This window comes from Coturnix japonica, chromosome 2, assembly GCF_054131305.1.
Source record: "Coturnix japonica strain WE chromosome 2, WE-NBRP24, whole genome shotgun sequence".
NCBI lineage: Eukaryota > Metazoa > Chordata > Aves > Galliformes > Phasianidae > Coturnix > Coturnix japonica.
In genome coordinates this window covers 15,674,409-15,687,623 of record NC_140664.1, presented here as the reverse complement: position 1 = coordinate 15,687,623, position 13,215 = coordinate 15,674,409, and the positions used below count along the sequence as shown (strand labels likewise).

At 39.6% G+C, this 13,215-nt stretch overlaps 1 protein-coding gene across 5 annotated transcripts in view; it reads right to left on the bottom strand.

Moving 5' to 3' along the window:
* The window catches only part of SYBU (syntabulin), a 42,455-nt gene that overhangs the window by 21,018 nt on the left and 8,222 nt on the right, over positions 1–13,215 (bottom strand). For all 5 annotated transcript variants that reach the window (XM_015856112.3, XM_085537056.1, XM_085537057.1 and 2 more), the window contains exon 3: positions 8,303–8,500. In XM_015856112.3, the coding sequence (XP_015711598.2) occupies positions 8,303–8,500 (198 nt within the window). The remainder of the gene's footprint in view (positions 1–8,302; positions 8,501–13,215) is intronic.

Sequence of the window (13,215 nt, the reverse complement as noted above, 5' to 3'; positions counted from 1 at the left end):
ACAGTGGTCATCAGAAATAGAACAGAGAGTGCCTAAGCTTTGAAGGGATGAACAGAAGAGCGGATGCATCTAATTGGACTTAGCGACCTACACTGAGTAGCCATTAGCTTCCAAGTGTGATCTTGGTCACTAACATTCTTCTGCAGCTAAATGCCTATGACTGACTCTCCCTACTGTTAAAATTAAAAAAAAAAGAAAAAAAAAAAAAGAAAAAGAGAGAGAGAGAGGAGAATTAAGAAAGACTGTACTCAGCTCCAATAAGAGCTAATGGCAGAGCTGTCAGAGATCTATCTCATTTAGAACAGAGGGGACGTGGGTGGGATTAATTCGACGAAAATACCTCTAACATAGTCACCTTTGTCTGAGCCAACCTAGGTCCCATTTTTAGTCAATGAAGAGTTACTACAATCAGTGAGTTTAAAGCACTATTTATCTTATCCTAAATTAAGTACTTGTATTTGGTCACAAAGACTGCACACTAGATTCACTGTTTCTTTGGATTTTATCTTCTTTATGACTAAAGAGGATCTCAGTCAACTTGGGCATGCAAAGATGATTACAAGCTACATTATAGATATAGAACTGAAGTCAGATAAATTACAGTCCATCATTCTAACTGATGTGGTTCAAGATCATGTATTCATCTCTCTCCCATCCAAAACAACTTCTATAACCACTGGAACGGAGAGCAAATGACAGATTCAGCTCTCAAGGCTGTTCCACTTCCTATATTCAACTGGCCCAGGCACTGGATCAGAGATTCAGTCCCCATCTACAGACCAGAGTTTCTAAAAGTAACCAAAGGAGATGCACGAATTGAAATATCCACTCTCCTGAATCACAAATGTTCAGAGATTTATGCAAGACAGAGGAGCTCCAACAGATCTGCCATCCCCATGGGATCTGTTGGTTCAACTGAAAGACCATTCCAAAAATGTAGTAGTGATAATTCTGAAACAGGCAGGGATGGGTGATTGAGGCCCCACTGCACCCACAGCTACCACACACATAATGTTGGCAGGTGGACACCTCTCTTTGTTTAGCTCTAGGGTATGAGACATCAGGGTAGTGCTGGCCTGAACCAAAACATGGCATTTGGCTTTTGAAGACAGAGATGTGTATTTTAATCTTCCTGTGAAGTCTGCTTAGGTCCTGTTGTATCCATGGAGACAGAGTCTTTAATAACTCCTTGTGCTAGCAGGTCAAGTAAGCAAATCTACACAGCTCCATAGCAACAGACGTGAAATTAAAGTGGATCCCATCAGTAAAATATGCAGAAGGGCTCTGTGCATACAGAACGATTATCTGGAAATGTTTTTGTTTTAAAAATCAGCAGTAGCTACCTTGTGTAGGCCCAACTTGAGATGCTAAGAGACTAAAGAAAAGCAGAAGTAAATGAGAAAAAGGACTACAGCCAAAATCTACCACAACTGTTTCTGTTTGTTAGATTCTATGCTACAAAAGAGTTTTAAAACTTTATTGTCCCAAATAACATTACAAAATAAACACAGAAAAAATGAGAAGGGTGATGTTAAAATTCTATAGCAAACAAATGTTGTGCACCATTAGACCTGAATGTGAGGATGGTTACATTGTCTACTTTGAGACATGCACAAAAGCAATCAAAGCACACACACACTTCTGAGAAAGATGACATAAGCTTCCTCCGTTCCATTGCCAAGGTGATGTTTTACAAAGTAGATGAAAAGCCCTCCAGAAGCACAAGTAATTGACCACTGTGTGTTGGTTCTTTGCCAAATATTGAGCTGCTTAAAAATCTAATGCTCAAGTTAAAGTCATCCTCATCAGGTTTAACTTACTCAGGGAAGCTGAGATGTTGCTCTTCTTCTTGCTTCTGCACACTCTAGAGAATGTATGTTTTATGCTTATAAATAAGCACAGCCACATCAAGTGAATGTTTGTTATTAAGTCAAATGCTTTATGAAGAAAGAAAAGAAGCTAGTATGTGGGCAACTTACAGTCATAGGCAAGATGCTCCATCAATTTATTATCAGAAAGAGAGAGAAATTATAGTGAGGCCACTCTCAACACAGAAGTGAAAGCACAACCCAGAACAACAAATCTCTTTGCATGACACAGGATCTATTCCAGTTAGCACGTTCTGTAAATCTGTCTTTGTATTCTGTACCTTTGTTCCTGAACAACAGGGACAACAGTTCTATTATTTTCCCACTGCTCGCAGAAGTTCAGTACTGAGAATGAATACATATATATTCGATTATATATTTATTTAAAAGTGCATATATAAAAGAAGATGTTGTTGGATAAAGGCATCAGTAAAACATGCTTTTCTAATAAATCTTTTTTATTCTTCCCAAGATGAAACACGGTAAAAGTCCTATCATTAAACCCTTCTTCAATCAGAAAGGTGGAGTTCTTCAGGATGAAGCTTATTTCCAGAACTGCCTCTAAGAAAAACCTCTCAGAGAACCCATGTACCAACTGATCTGTTTTAGAGATGAAGCACATAGAGTGCACTGGATTATTTCTGTTATTCCTATCTTATTACACTGAAGTGAGCAAGAGAGCTGACAAAAGATCTGTAAAATCATACAGCCAGATCTCAGCAATATAAGTTAAATCAGACCTTTTCTGTTTTGTTTTTAAAACAACAGAAGTGACTCTGCTTTTAGAATACAGATATGGAAGTCAAATACCAATGTGGATAAACATCTGTTAATTTTACTATACTTCTCACTAGCCTGTGCTTGCACAGAATAACCTCAAGAGTAAGTTCCTGGACATTCAGTGTGCTGGGAATCCAATGTTCACACAACAAACACCACAAAAGATCAGCAGGAAGAGCATGATGCTTTAACAGCTAGACGTGCATTTCCTGTTTCATCTGTTTAACTTATTTAGATCTAACTGTAATGTTTCCAAATGCTATGAGTCCTATTATCCCTAGTCTCCTTTATGTTAACTGTGATCAGCTCTAACGTCAAAAAAAGAAGCATCTGCACCTACTCAGCACTCATGACCAACTTATGGCCATACAGCCAGCCTGCCCTTCTAAAAATCCTAATAGTTCTAACACCCTCTAAGATTAATCCATTCAGACTGAGACATCCTGCCCAAAGGCTCATTTCTTTGTGACTTGACAAATCTACTGGGAAGAAGAAGGAAAGATCATAATGGAAATACATGCTGAATACAATGCTACTTCTAATAGCTCAAAGTTAAATAACATTTTGAATTGAACAGTGATTGGTAGAATTACTTTATGTATTCTTTTTGTGTCTACGAACTCATTGAAAGTAAAATGGCAGTACACAGAAATTAAATATAGGGCAGGAAAAGAACAAGCTGCGCCTTGCAACTACTTAGCAACAGATCTGTGTGATGAACTGTTTAAAGGGAAAAAAAACAACCCTATGAACAATGCAGACTCACAGAGACCTCTGGAGATCCAGCTCTCAAGTATCTGCCCCACTCATGTTTAGCTGGAACAGGCTGCCCAGGACTGTGTCCTGCTGAGTTCTGAACATCATCATAGCCACCACACAGTATCTTGGGGCAACCTGTACCGCATCTTATCAGTGTCACAGGAAAAAAGTGTTCCCTTGTGTTCAGATGGAATTCCACATGTTTTAATTTGTGCTCAATGTCTACTGTCTAACGAAGGTAGGTGTTCTGAGTGGTAGAAGCCTCTGAGACTCTCCCATTAATTTAAAGAGAACATAGTTTCAATACCTGCATTCTAACCCAAGGCGCTACCATCTTAGCCAGAGCTAGCAATAGATGGTCAAATGTTTTACCAACAGTAAAGAGAGAACAGCTCTTGGTAACTTACTGCTACCTGGAGTGGTTATTACTGAAACGAGCTGTGAATGATGAACAGACGCCTTTACAAGACTTGGGAGCTGACTCTAACTGCTCTCACCCAGGATCCCTTTCATGCAGTTAGGTATACATCACAGAATCATAGAATGGCTTGGGTTGGGAGGGACCTATAAAGGTTCATATGGGACAAAGATGGGAAAATTTTAATGTTTTATAAACCTTAATAATTTAAACTTCAGTAACTCAATGGGCTCTCAAAGACAACTCCAACCGTAGCTCATTCAGCAAGCTGGACCAAGGCTGTCCATGGTATCATGGCATGAGAGGTAAGAAGGCAATGATCAGAACTTTTGCCAAAAATGCTGAGCACATTCTTAAGTTATGATGCTTATGGACATTGAAATGCAAGTACAGCTTTGTGTTATTTTAAACATACAAGACTTGAAAAAGTTACTGGCACAGCTCTTGCTGTGCTTGAACCCTTGCACTAAGCATTCTTACAGAAGGCAAAAAAATGAGATGAGAAAGACTGTCAAAGCAAAATAGTTTCACTATTCTTAACAAGATCTAGACATGAAGCGTGGGAATTCAGGATGGATCCTCCAAAGGAAAAGCAGCACAAGAAAACAAATACTTAGAAATGTTTATGCTCCTGTTTATTTAGTTACAGAAGCTGTATGATTCAGCACAATATCCTGATGTAGAATTAGGACTAGTGTTAATTAAGCTTATGGAGTCCTACTGCAGAGACATTTCCTGTAGTGCATTTTCTGTTGCTTTTATTATTGCAAAAAATGAATCACACCCCCAAGATGGAATAATTTCTGAAGTCTTGAAATTAAAAGGCTTCCAACTCAATTCTGGAGAGGATTATATGTATCTTCCCTAATGTAGCTTGTCTTTACATTCTTTTCTGGGAAACAGACTGAGATTTTAAGCTAAATTCACCTATAATGCTGCTGTGGTTTACATTTAATGCAGAGTAAAAACATTATCAACTATTATCAACAAACGCGTAACATTCTTATGCTTATAAATCTTTCAGAGGTTATCAAGATGTAGTGATAATGCATTCCAAGGTTAAGTATGGTTCATTATGCAAACAACATAAATTATGAAGGACATCCAAATCTTGTTTGATAATACTTCAAGAAAAGAGTATGACTTAGATTCATACAACAGTGTCTTAGGCTGTTCAAGAAATCTATGTCGTATTTCATAATTTGAAGTGTAGAAAAGAGAGATTAAGTGATACTGCTAGCATAAAATAAAAGCACTGGAGCTTGGGAACTGCCCAAAAAAGTCCCAAGGGTTCATTCACAGTGCTATCCCACTCTTACATTTCCTGAATTATCTAAATATTTGTGTGAGTGTTACTTCTGAAATTCAGCATGTTCCAAGGAGACAACCCTGGAAAACAATAAATTTTCTGCAAAATGATATGCATTTTGAAGGTGTGCACTGAAGTACTCACACAAAAAATGTAGCACAGGATATAATCCATAAAAGTTATAGGTGGACTGGATTTTTTAATCTTTATCTTACATCTGGTTCTTGCTATGTAGTCATTACTGCTATGTAGTCGTTATCACAAGGCATTCCAGATAAATAACTGTGTAGAGATTATCTTCATAATTCAGAAAGGACACATGGTAGAGATAAAGACATTATGCACAACTCTGTTTGCACTGAAATCTGAGGGATCCAGCTGTATATAGAACTAGGTTATGTATGACAAGAATATCTCTCCTCCCACATCCATTTCCTTTCTACTATTCCCCTGTTACTCCCTGAAAGTTTTGCTACAAGACAATGCCTTCTCTTTGTACGAAGGCTATACCTTCCCAAGTCACCAGAAATTCAAGCACAAAAATGTCCCAGGGAATGGACTGGATCCACCTGAAACCAAGAGACAGCAATGGGAGTCACTTCTGGCCTGAAGAGTTTTCATGGATCCCGGGAGCACCAGTCCACAGCTCTTGAGATCAGTCTCCAGACTTACAGGTTATTCAGCACAGAGGTACTGATGCCTGCTCTACATATACACCACACTAAGAGAAAGCTACAAAGATAACAAGTTAAAGCTACAAATGACTGGATGAGGATGTCAGTCTGCCTGTCTTCCCCAAAAATAACATTAAAAGCAGCCTCAAAAGCAGTACACTAATAAAACAAGATGATTTTGAATCCTTTTTATTGACTATTTTTTCACCTTAAGTGCACTAAAACTCTTCACAGATTGCTTTTGTTTTGCCCTTTTAGACTTTCAATTGACATTCGCACAAACTTACTGATGTTTCCACTCTTTGAAACATTTAACTGAAACTGCTCAGATAGCTCAACAAAAAAAAAAAAAGGTTGAGAGAGGAGATACAGGTAAATATGAGTATGTGTGCAGAGAAGAGCAATAAAGCTGGAGAAAACAGTAGAAAACAAGAGTTACGAGGAGTGGCTGAAGGAACTGTGATTGGACTGAAAAACAGAAGGCTGAGGGAACAGGCCTCCTTGCTCTCTACAAGTGCCTGAAAGAAGATTGTAGCAAGGAGAGTGCTGGTCTCTTTTCTCAGGTGACAAGTGATAGGAGGCAAGGAAATGTTCCCAAGCTGTTCCAGGGTGGGTTTAGACTGGACATTAGGATGAATTTATTTATGGAAAGAGTGGTCAAGCATTGAAACAGGCGACCCAGGGAAGTGATGTACTCCCCATCCCAGGTGGTATTTAACTGACATGTGAAGTGCCACTAATGGATACTGTTTTGTGATAGGGCTTAGTAGGTCACACTGATGTTAGACTTCATGATCTTGGCCTTCTCCAACCTTCATGACTCTTTGTTTCTACGATAAGCCTAATATTGGAAAGAAACTGTCTGAAAAGTAAATACTGTTAAATACCTAGACTAAATCAGTTGAAAGATCTGAAATCATAGAATCCCATAATCATTAATGTTGGAATGACCTCTAAGATCATCAAGATCAACCAACAACCCATGCCTGCGACCACTCTAGTTCATATCATTCAATATCACACCAATCCTTTTCTTGAAAATCTCCAGGAATGTTGACTCCACCAACTCCCAGGGCAGCCTGTTCCTATACCTCACCACTCACTAAAGAGACTTTTCCTAACATCCAACCTGAACCTCCCCTGATGCAACTTAAGACCATTATCTCTTGTCCTGTTGCGAGTCATCTGAGAGAAGAGGCCAATCCCCACCTCACCACAACTTCCCCTCTGGGAGTTACAGAGAGTGATAAGGTCTCCCCTAAGCCTCCCCTGCTCCATACTAAACAATCCCTGTTCCTTCAGCCACTCTTCCCAAGACTTGTGTTCCTGTCCTCTCATCAGCTTTGTTGCCCTTCTACGCACATGATCCAGGGCGTCAATGTATTTCTCATAGTGAGGAGCTCAAAACTGAGCAAAGCACTTGAGGTGCAGCCCCGTGAGTGCCAAGTATAGAGGGATGATTTAAAGAACTTTGCAAGGCCAGTGACAAGTCAGACTTAATCAACCCTTTCAAAGACCAAGACAGTGAAGCGTTTTTGCAATGATTCCCTGCCATTTCTGATCCCAGAAATACAGTCCAGGAAAATCTGAGATGACTCTTCATGAAAATGTCTAAATTGCTTCTGGAGGTAAAATAACTCTGGAAACAATACAGCCATGAGGTATCTGAGCTCATAAACCATGTCAGTTCTGCAGCTGGCTCTGCACAGAGTCAAAACACCCTGTCTCCAAGATTAATTAAATAACAGTGAAAATATCCTGGCCATTTGTAATCAAGAGCTAAAGGCAGAAATATTCTGACAATCTGCAATCAAGAGCTGTCTGTATGTGATTCATAAATACATCCTATATCCACTCATTAAAATTACAGCAGCCCATGACACACCAGGATATTTAGTCTTGGATGTGTGACAAGCAGGTGCTGATTTAATTGGTGGTCTAAGGTGGCCCATTAGCTTGAGGCAATGGGAGGCAAGCTCTTCATTCAGACAATGCACCATGGAGTTACATCTGCATAACTCCTACATGCACTCTACCCATTATCCTGTCTTGATTTGACATGCTGCATCCTGAGAGCTATTGCAGCCTGATGGCATAAACTTTAGGCAGGGTCTAACCATCAATCTAACAACATTAGAGGACTATAATCTGTTGTTTTGATATTAAGATTAATTTATCTTTAGCCAGTGAACTATGTGTGCAATTACCATGAAAGAGGATAAAATACACTTCAGTTGTTATTCAACATTACCATCCAGCCTCATAAAAGAAAGTGAAGACATCAATTAAATACATTTCCATGAAAAAGCTAATACTTGTAGTGTTTTCAAACCTTGCAGGTGGTTCCATAGAAAGAACCCAATTATCTTTTTTATTTACTATCAACATTAGCTGTATCACAGGCAGCACAATACAAAGCATCTGGACACCTGTAGAGGTAATTGTCAATTAGAGAGTGCAATCACTTAAATGAAAGGAACTATATTATACCCACCAGGCTTTACAAGGCTTGTCTTTGTCTCCTTCTTATATCGAGACAGCTGAGAGTTTCCTTCACTCATTGTTCCTGCATTGAATTTCTTCCTGGAGAAGTCTCCATCGCTACCAGTGCAAAAACTGATTGGACTGTGTCCAGCATCTGAAGGAGTCTTAACTGGAGATACTGACTGGCTACTAGGACAGCCAGTGTCATCTGAAAAGGGAAAACGTCAAAATTACCAACTAATTACAGGAAATTAGCAGAATTAAATATATATATACATATAGGCTACAACTATTACAACCTTACAGGATACATCTAAATTTGGCTCTGAGACCTGGCAAATACCTATTATTTTCTTTCATTTGTGATTAAATTTCCAGTGACTTATGCTGGACTAAAATGATGAGTGCCTGTTCCATATGTCTAACAAAGACAAAATCAGGGGCTACATAACAACAATTCATACCTAAGACAAGCTCTTTCGAATTAGCAGTGCTAGAGGATGCTATGGTATTAAGAGACGAGACACGAGAATGGTTCGTGTCACTGTGTCTATAGTAGATGGAAAGTGAGCAGAGGACACATATGTCCCATGTCCACTTCTCAACAAGAGAACTATTGACTGATAGAACTATCTAAACATAATCTACATATACAAAGTCAACATTTTTATTTATCTGCAATTAGTAAAGGTTTCTAAAGATCGTTTTTTCTTTTAAAGTGACTGTGATCACAGAGCTGTTTCATTTGTAACAAGCGGGCGTGTGTTACCTCTTTCTGAAAAAGGGTGCACTATATGGACTGCTTTTGTTAAAGGAGAATTCTGAAGGAACGCTCGTACTACAAACAACGGTAATCACTGCTTGGAATAGAGAAGCATTTCTGATCTCTAGGAATATAAACACTCCAGCTCTTAACAATTACATGCAAAACAGAAAGTTAGAGTTGAGACAAAACCCACGTCCCACTCCCCCTCACCTCCTTCATTTAAAACCCTCTTGAATAATCATTTCTCTTGTAAAAGTCACGGTGGTTTTACAGTAAGGCAACAAAACCAAACACGCTACCTCGACCCTGGGAACACTTCAACATTATCTCCAGGAGAAACGCAATTGTTTGTTCTTTCCCAGGACAAAATGAAAGCTGCCATCTTATGCAACTGCACTCTGTTCCCTTTACCAAATATGAAACTCAAGTACCTGCAGATGAGCCAAGTAATTTGTATGACCATGCTGTACCTACCAATTCCAGCCTGTTCGTAACAGAGGCCTAGCCCGATCCTGCAATGAGCTTTGCATGGGCAGACTGTTTAGTCAGTACACAACTGTATGTTTATGAGAAGGACACCCTAAACTGGCTAATCTTCCCACAGCTCCCTCCCCAGCAGAGAAGCCTTTGCTATTGTTAACTATTGTTCCCTCAGTACAGTGTGATACTTGCATCCTTCCATGTATGAAAGCTTTCCCTATGTCTGGTTACTCTTCCATCCTTTTCCTTGTACCATTTCCATTCACATCAATATCACAATATAATACAACACAGAGAGGAGAGGAGGCAGCTTTTTGCCAGAGCAGTGTCCATTTCCTTTCCTCAAGGATTCGGTCTCTTCTGCAGGCTGAATGAATGCAACTGACAGCAGAGTGAATCAGCATGGCTGAGAGCTCTGGAATTGTATATAAGCAGTCTTCTCTTTAGAAGCACACCAACATTTAAAATCAAATATGAAGAAGTGCACATTCACGCATACAACCTTTGCACTTTCTTTATGTTTCTTTAGGCAGCATCATTTTCAAAACTCTATATTAAAAAAAAAGACTGAAGAAGACAACTGAAAAATAAACTAGTTACTTCATATCTCAACCAACAAAATCACTATAAATAATGTCAAGGATCTGCAGACCTTACCTAAGTATTTTATATAGGAGACTTCATTGAGCTACGGGGATTCAATCTGGAGAACCTCATGAACCGATGGAACCTCGTAATGATGAAATGCCTAAGCTGCAGCTTTAAGAATCAGGGCATTAAAAAACAAACAAGTATAGACATCTTTGAGATACGAAATGAGAGTAGCTAAAGAAAGCATGTGAGAATAAGCATTTTTATCTCAAGCCTTCCTTCCACTGTTTCTTGTAACGTCATGTTGTATGAACAGACTACCCCATAACCTTAACTTATGCTTAAGGCCTACAGCGTTCACTGCAACGAACATTATTAAATGAGCAAATGAGCCTGGCATAAGGAAAAACAGATCTCTGTGCACACCACTCATGACCTGTAGACCCACTGATAACCAGTTGAGCATTTCCACTCCAGCTGAAGTAAATGAATGGTTTTATTGAACTTCCATTCTTCTGATAGTTTATTTTTACCTCACGTATAACTTCTATCCTTCTATAAGGCAGCAGCCAGGAGAACAAACAAAATCATAAATTCTCCAGAATTTTCAACACTGTAACACACTTCTGTGTAAGCTTTTTGTGTTGCCTTTTAAGGAATCAAAGTGTTTGCTATCACAAAAAGAACAGCTGCAAGTAAGACATGGAAGCTCATCATTGTGGCCAAGTGATGACAGCTCCCCACCAACCTGCACCTCAATGCAAGGAGAATCCTGGGAAACACCAAGGTGCCATCCACATGCCCAGCATAAGGCAGATTCCCTGCGCTTACCTTCATTTCTTCTTGCTAGAAAAGCATGGATACAAAGGAGATGGGGTAGAACTGAGATCTTCCCTGTATCTGTCCAGAACTCTGCTAGCAGCTCCGACAGAGGAGGTGAAAAATACCAGGTTGTTCAGCATTAGACTTTTAGACCAAGGCAAGGAATCTGTTTCCAAAGCTGGCTATGAGGAAATAGGAGTGAGCGAGCCAGAATGAAATTTACCTTCTGCCGAAGACATGGTGAGAATGCAGTTTTCGGCAAGGTCTAAGGAGCACCTTATAATTGGTAATTTTTACCCAAAGAGGATTTCAGGTACAACTTCTCAGGAACACACCTGACTTATCTTTGCAGGCATGGGTATCAGGACAGCAGAGAGAGCTGGCAAAAGCTGCTGTGAAAGTCTACTGATCTTGCCTGTGTTATCTACACGTCAAACAGAGGGAAAACACTTCAGAAACACGAGACTTTCATTGCTTTCCTTGCTATATCCATGGTGTCTTTTTTCAGAGTAGTCTCCTAAGAGCATTCTGGAAGCTCTACCCTTTGAACATCAGCTGGATTTCATCACCAAAATGCTATCTCTAACACAGTTCAGATACACTGGCCATGTTCCAAAGCCAAGCATGGGATGGTGTCTTCTCAAACGTTCTCAGAAACTGCTCCGTGTACTCTGATGTTTGCATGCACTAACTTTCAAATACAAAAGTCAGAAGTGTTAAGGCAATAACACTCTTAACAACTGACAAAAAAATCGCTCTCACAGACTTAAAGACCACATGTGATATTCTTCTCTGATCCTCTGAGTTCAGAGGCTTTGCAGTTTCCACTGCAATTTGGTTTAGAGCCTTCTTTAGAAAAATATTGTTGTTTCGTCAAATCTTCAAGAAATAATACTAATCCAACCCCCTTATTTAATCCATCTAAATAATTAATTATGCTCTTCCTGTAGAAGCACTCACGTATTTCTACTTTCACTCCTAGCTGTCAGATTTAGTTTTGTGTTTTTACAAGCCTACTCTGCCTGTCCCCTACCCGACCTCTTTTCTACTGTCACATTTTCATCTTCTCTCAAGGTTCCTCTGATCAGTATTCAAATGTTGCGCTGTTTTTCTCCAAACAAATGTGGACTCCATAACTAAACACGGGATTCTAATCAACTTTAACCCACTCTGCACACTGAGACTGCATCCTGACTTCTACCTGGCAGTTCCCTTTCTGTACATCTGTAAGGATGATGCACCATTAGCTGATTATTGGCAATGAACCATCACGGCCATCTCACAATTTTTCAGGATAATCTCTCATTCTCTGCTGGTCTGCCCCACAGTTTTAAACCCTTAAGAGTTGCCTTGGTGCTCTTCTCATTGCTGGTCTTTAATGTGCGAGTCTTTAACAATTAATAAAAGTTGCTGGCAGACACTAAAGAATGTATCACCTAAGATCCATTTGCTAATGCTCCTTCTATAGTAAACAGAGAGGAATAGGCTCCTCTAGAGGCTGTCAGCTGTATTTAGACTTCTCCAGAGAACACAAGCCATATCACTGCCTGGAGAACCTGCCTTCTCCATTGACTGCATCAACCACCATGATGACTTGGGCAGCTACACCAATGGGTGTAAGGGTTCGCTCCTCCACTAGGAAACATTACTAACAGGAAACTGACAATATCATTCTGAAAAAAACTGGATAATAATGAGAACCAAAGGAAAGGGACCAAGTGTAACAGCATAAATGAAAGTGTACGTAAAAAGACATAGGTGGAGCATACTCACACCAACTCCCACACTTCAGCATAAGTCAGGGAGCACAGCTTAAGGTAAGAGTGTTCTCCTCAGCTCCTGTCCGTGCTGTAGCATTTCGTTCTTACCACAGCCATTCCAACAGGCTACTTCACACACTCCGTATGATTAGACATTTTCCACTAACAATTTGTTACCTGCAAACCAGCACAACTTTACAAAATTACAGACTGTGGACAAAAATACTGAATTACTATGCTAAAAGAAGAACCCTAAAAATGCTACTAGTTTTAGTCCATCTGATCAATGCCAAATTCATTCTAGATTTTCAAGATCTACTAGGGTTGTGTTTAATTTCTACTCTGTTCTAAAGGACAGTAGAAGAGCAACCAAAACTACAGCCCTGTCCAAAAAAGAGGAGAGGTTTATCCGACAAGGCCTACTTATATGAAATCCTGCTAAGCAAATTAATTCCACATTTAATCCCCATGTCTCCGCAGACAGAACTTGAATTAACTCTGCTC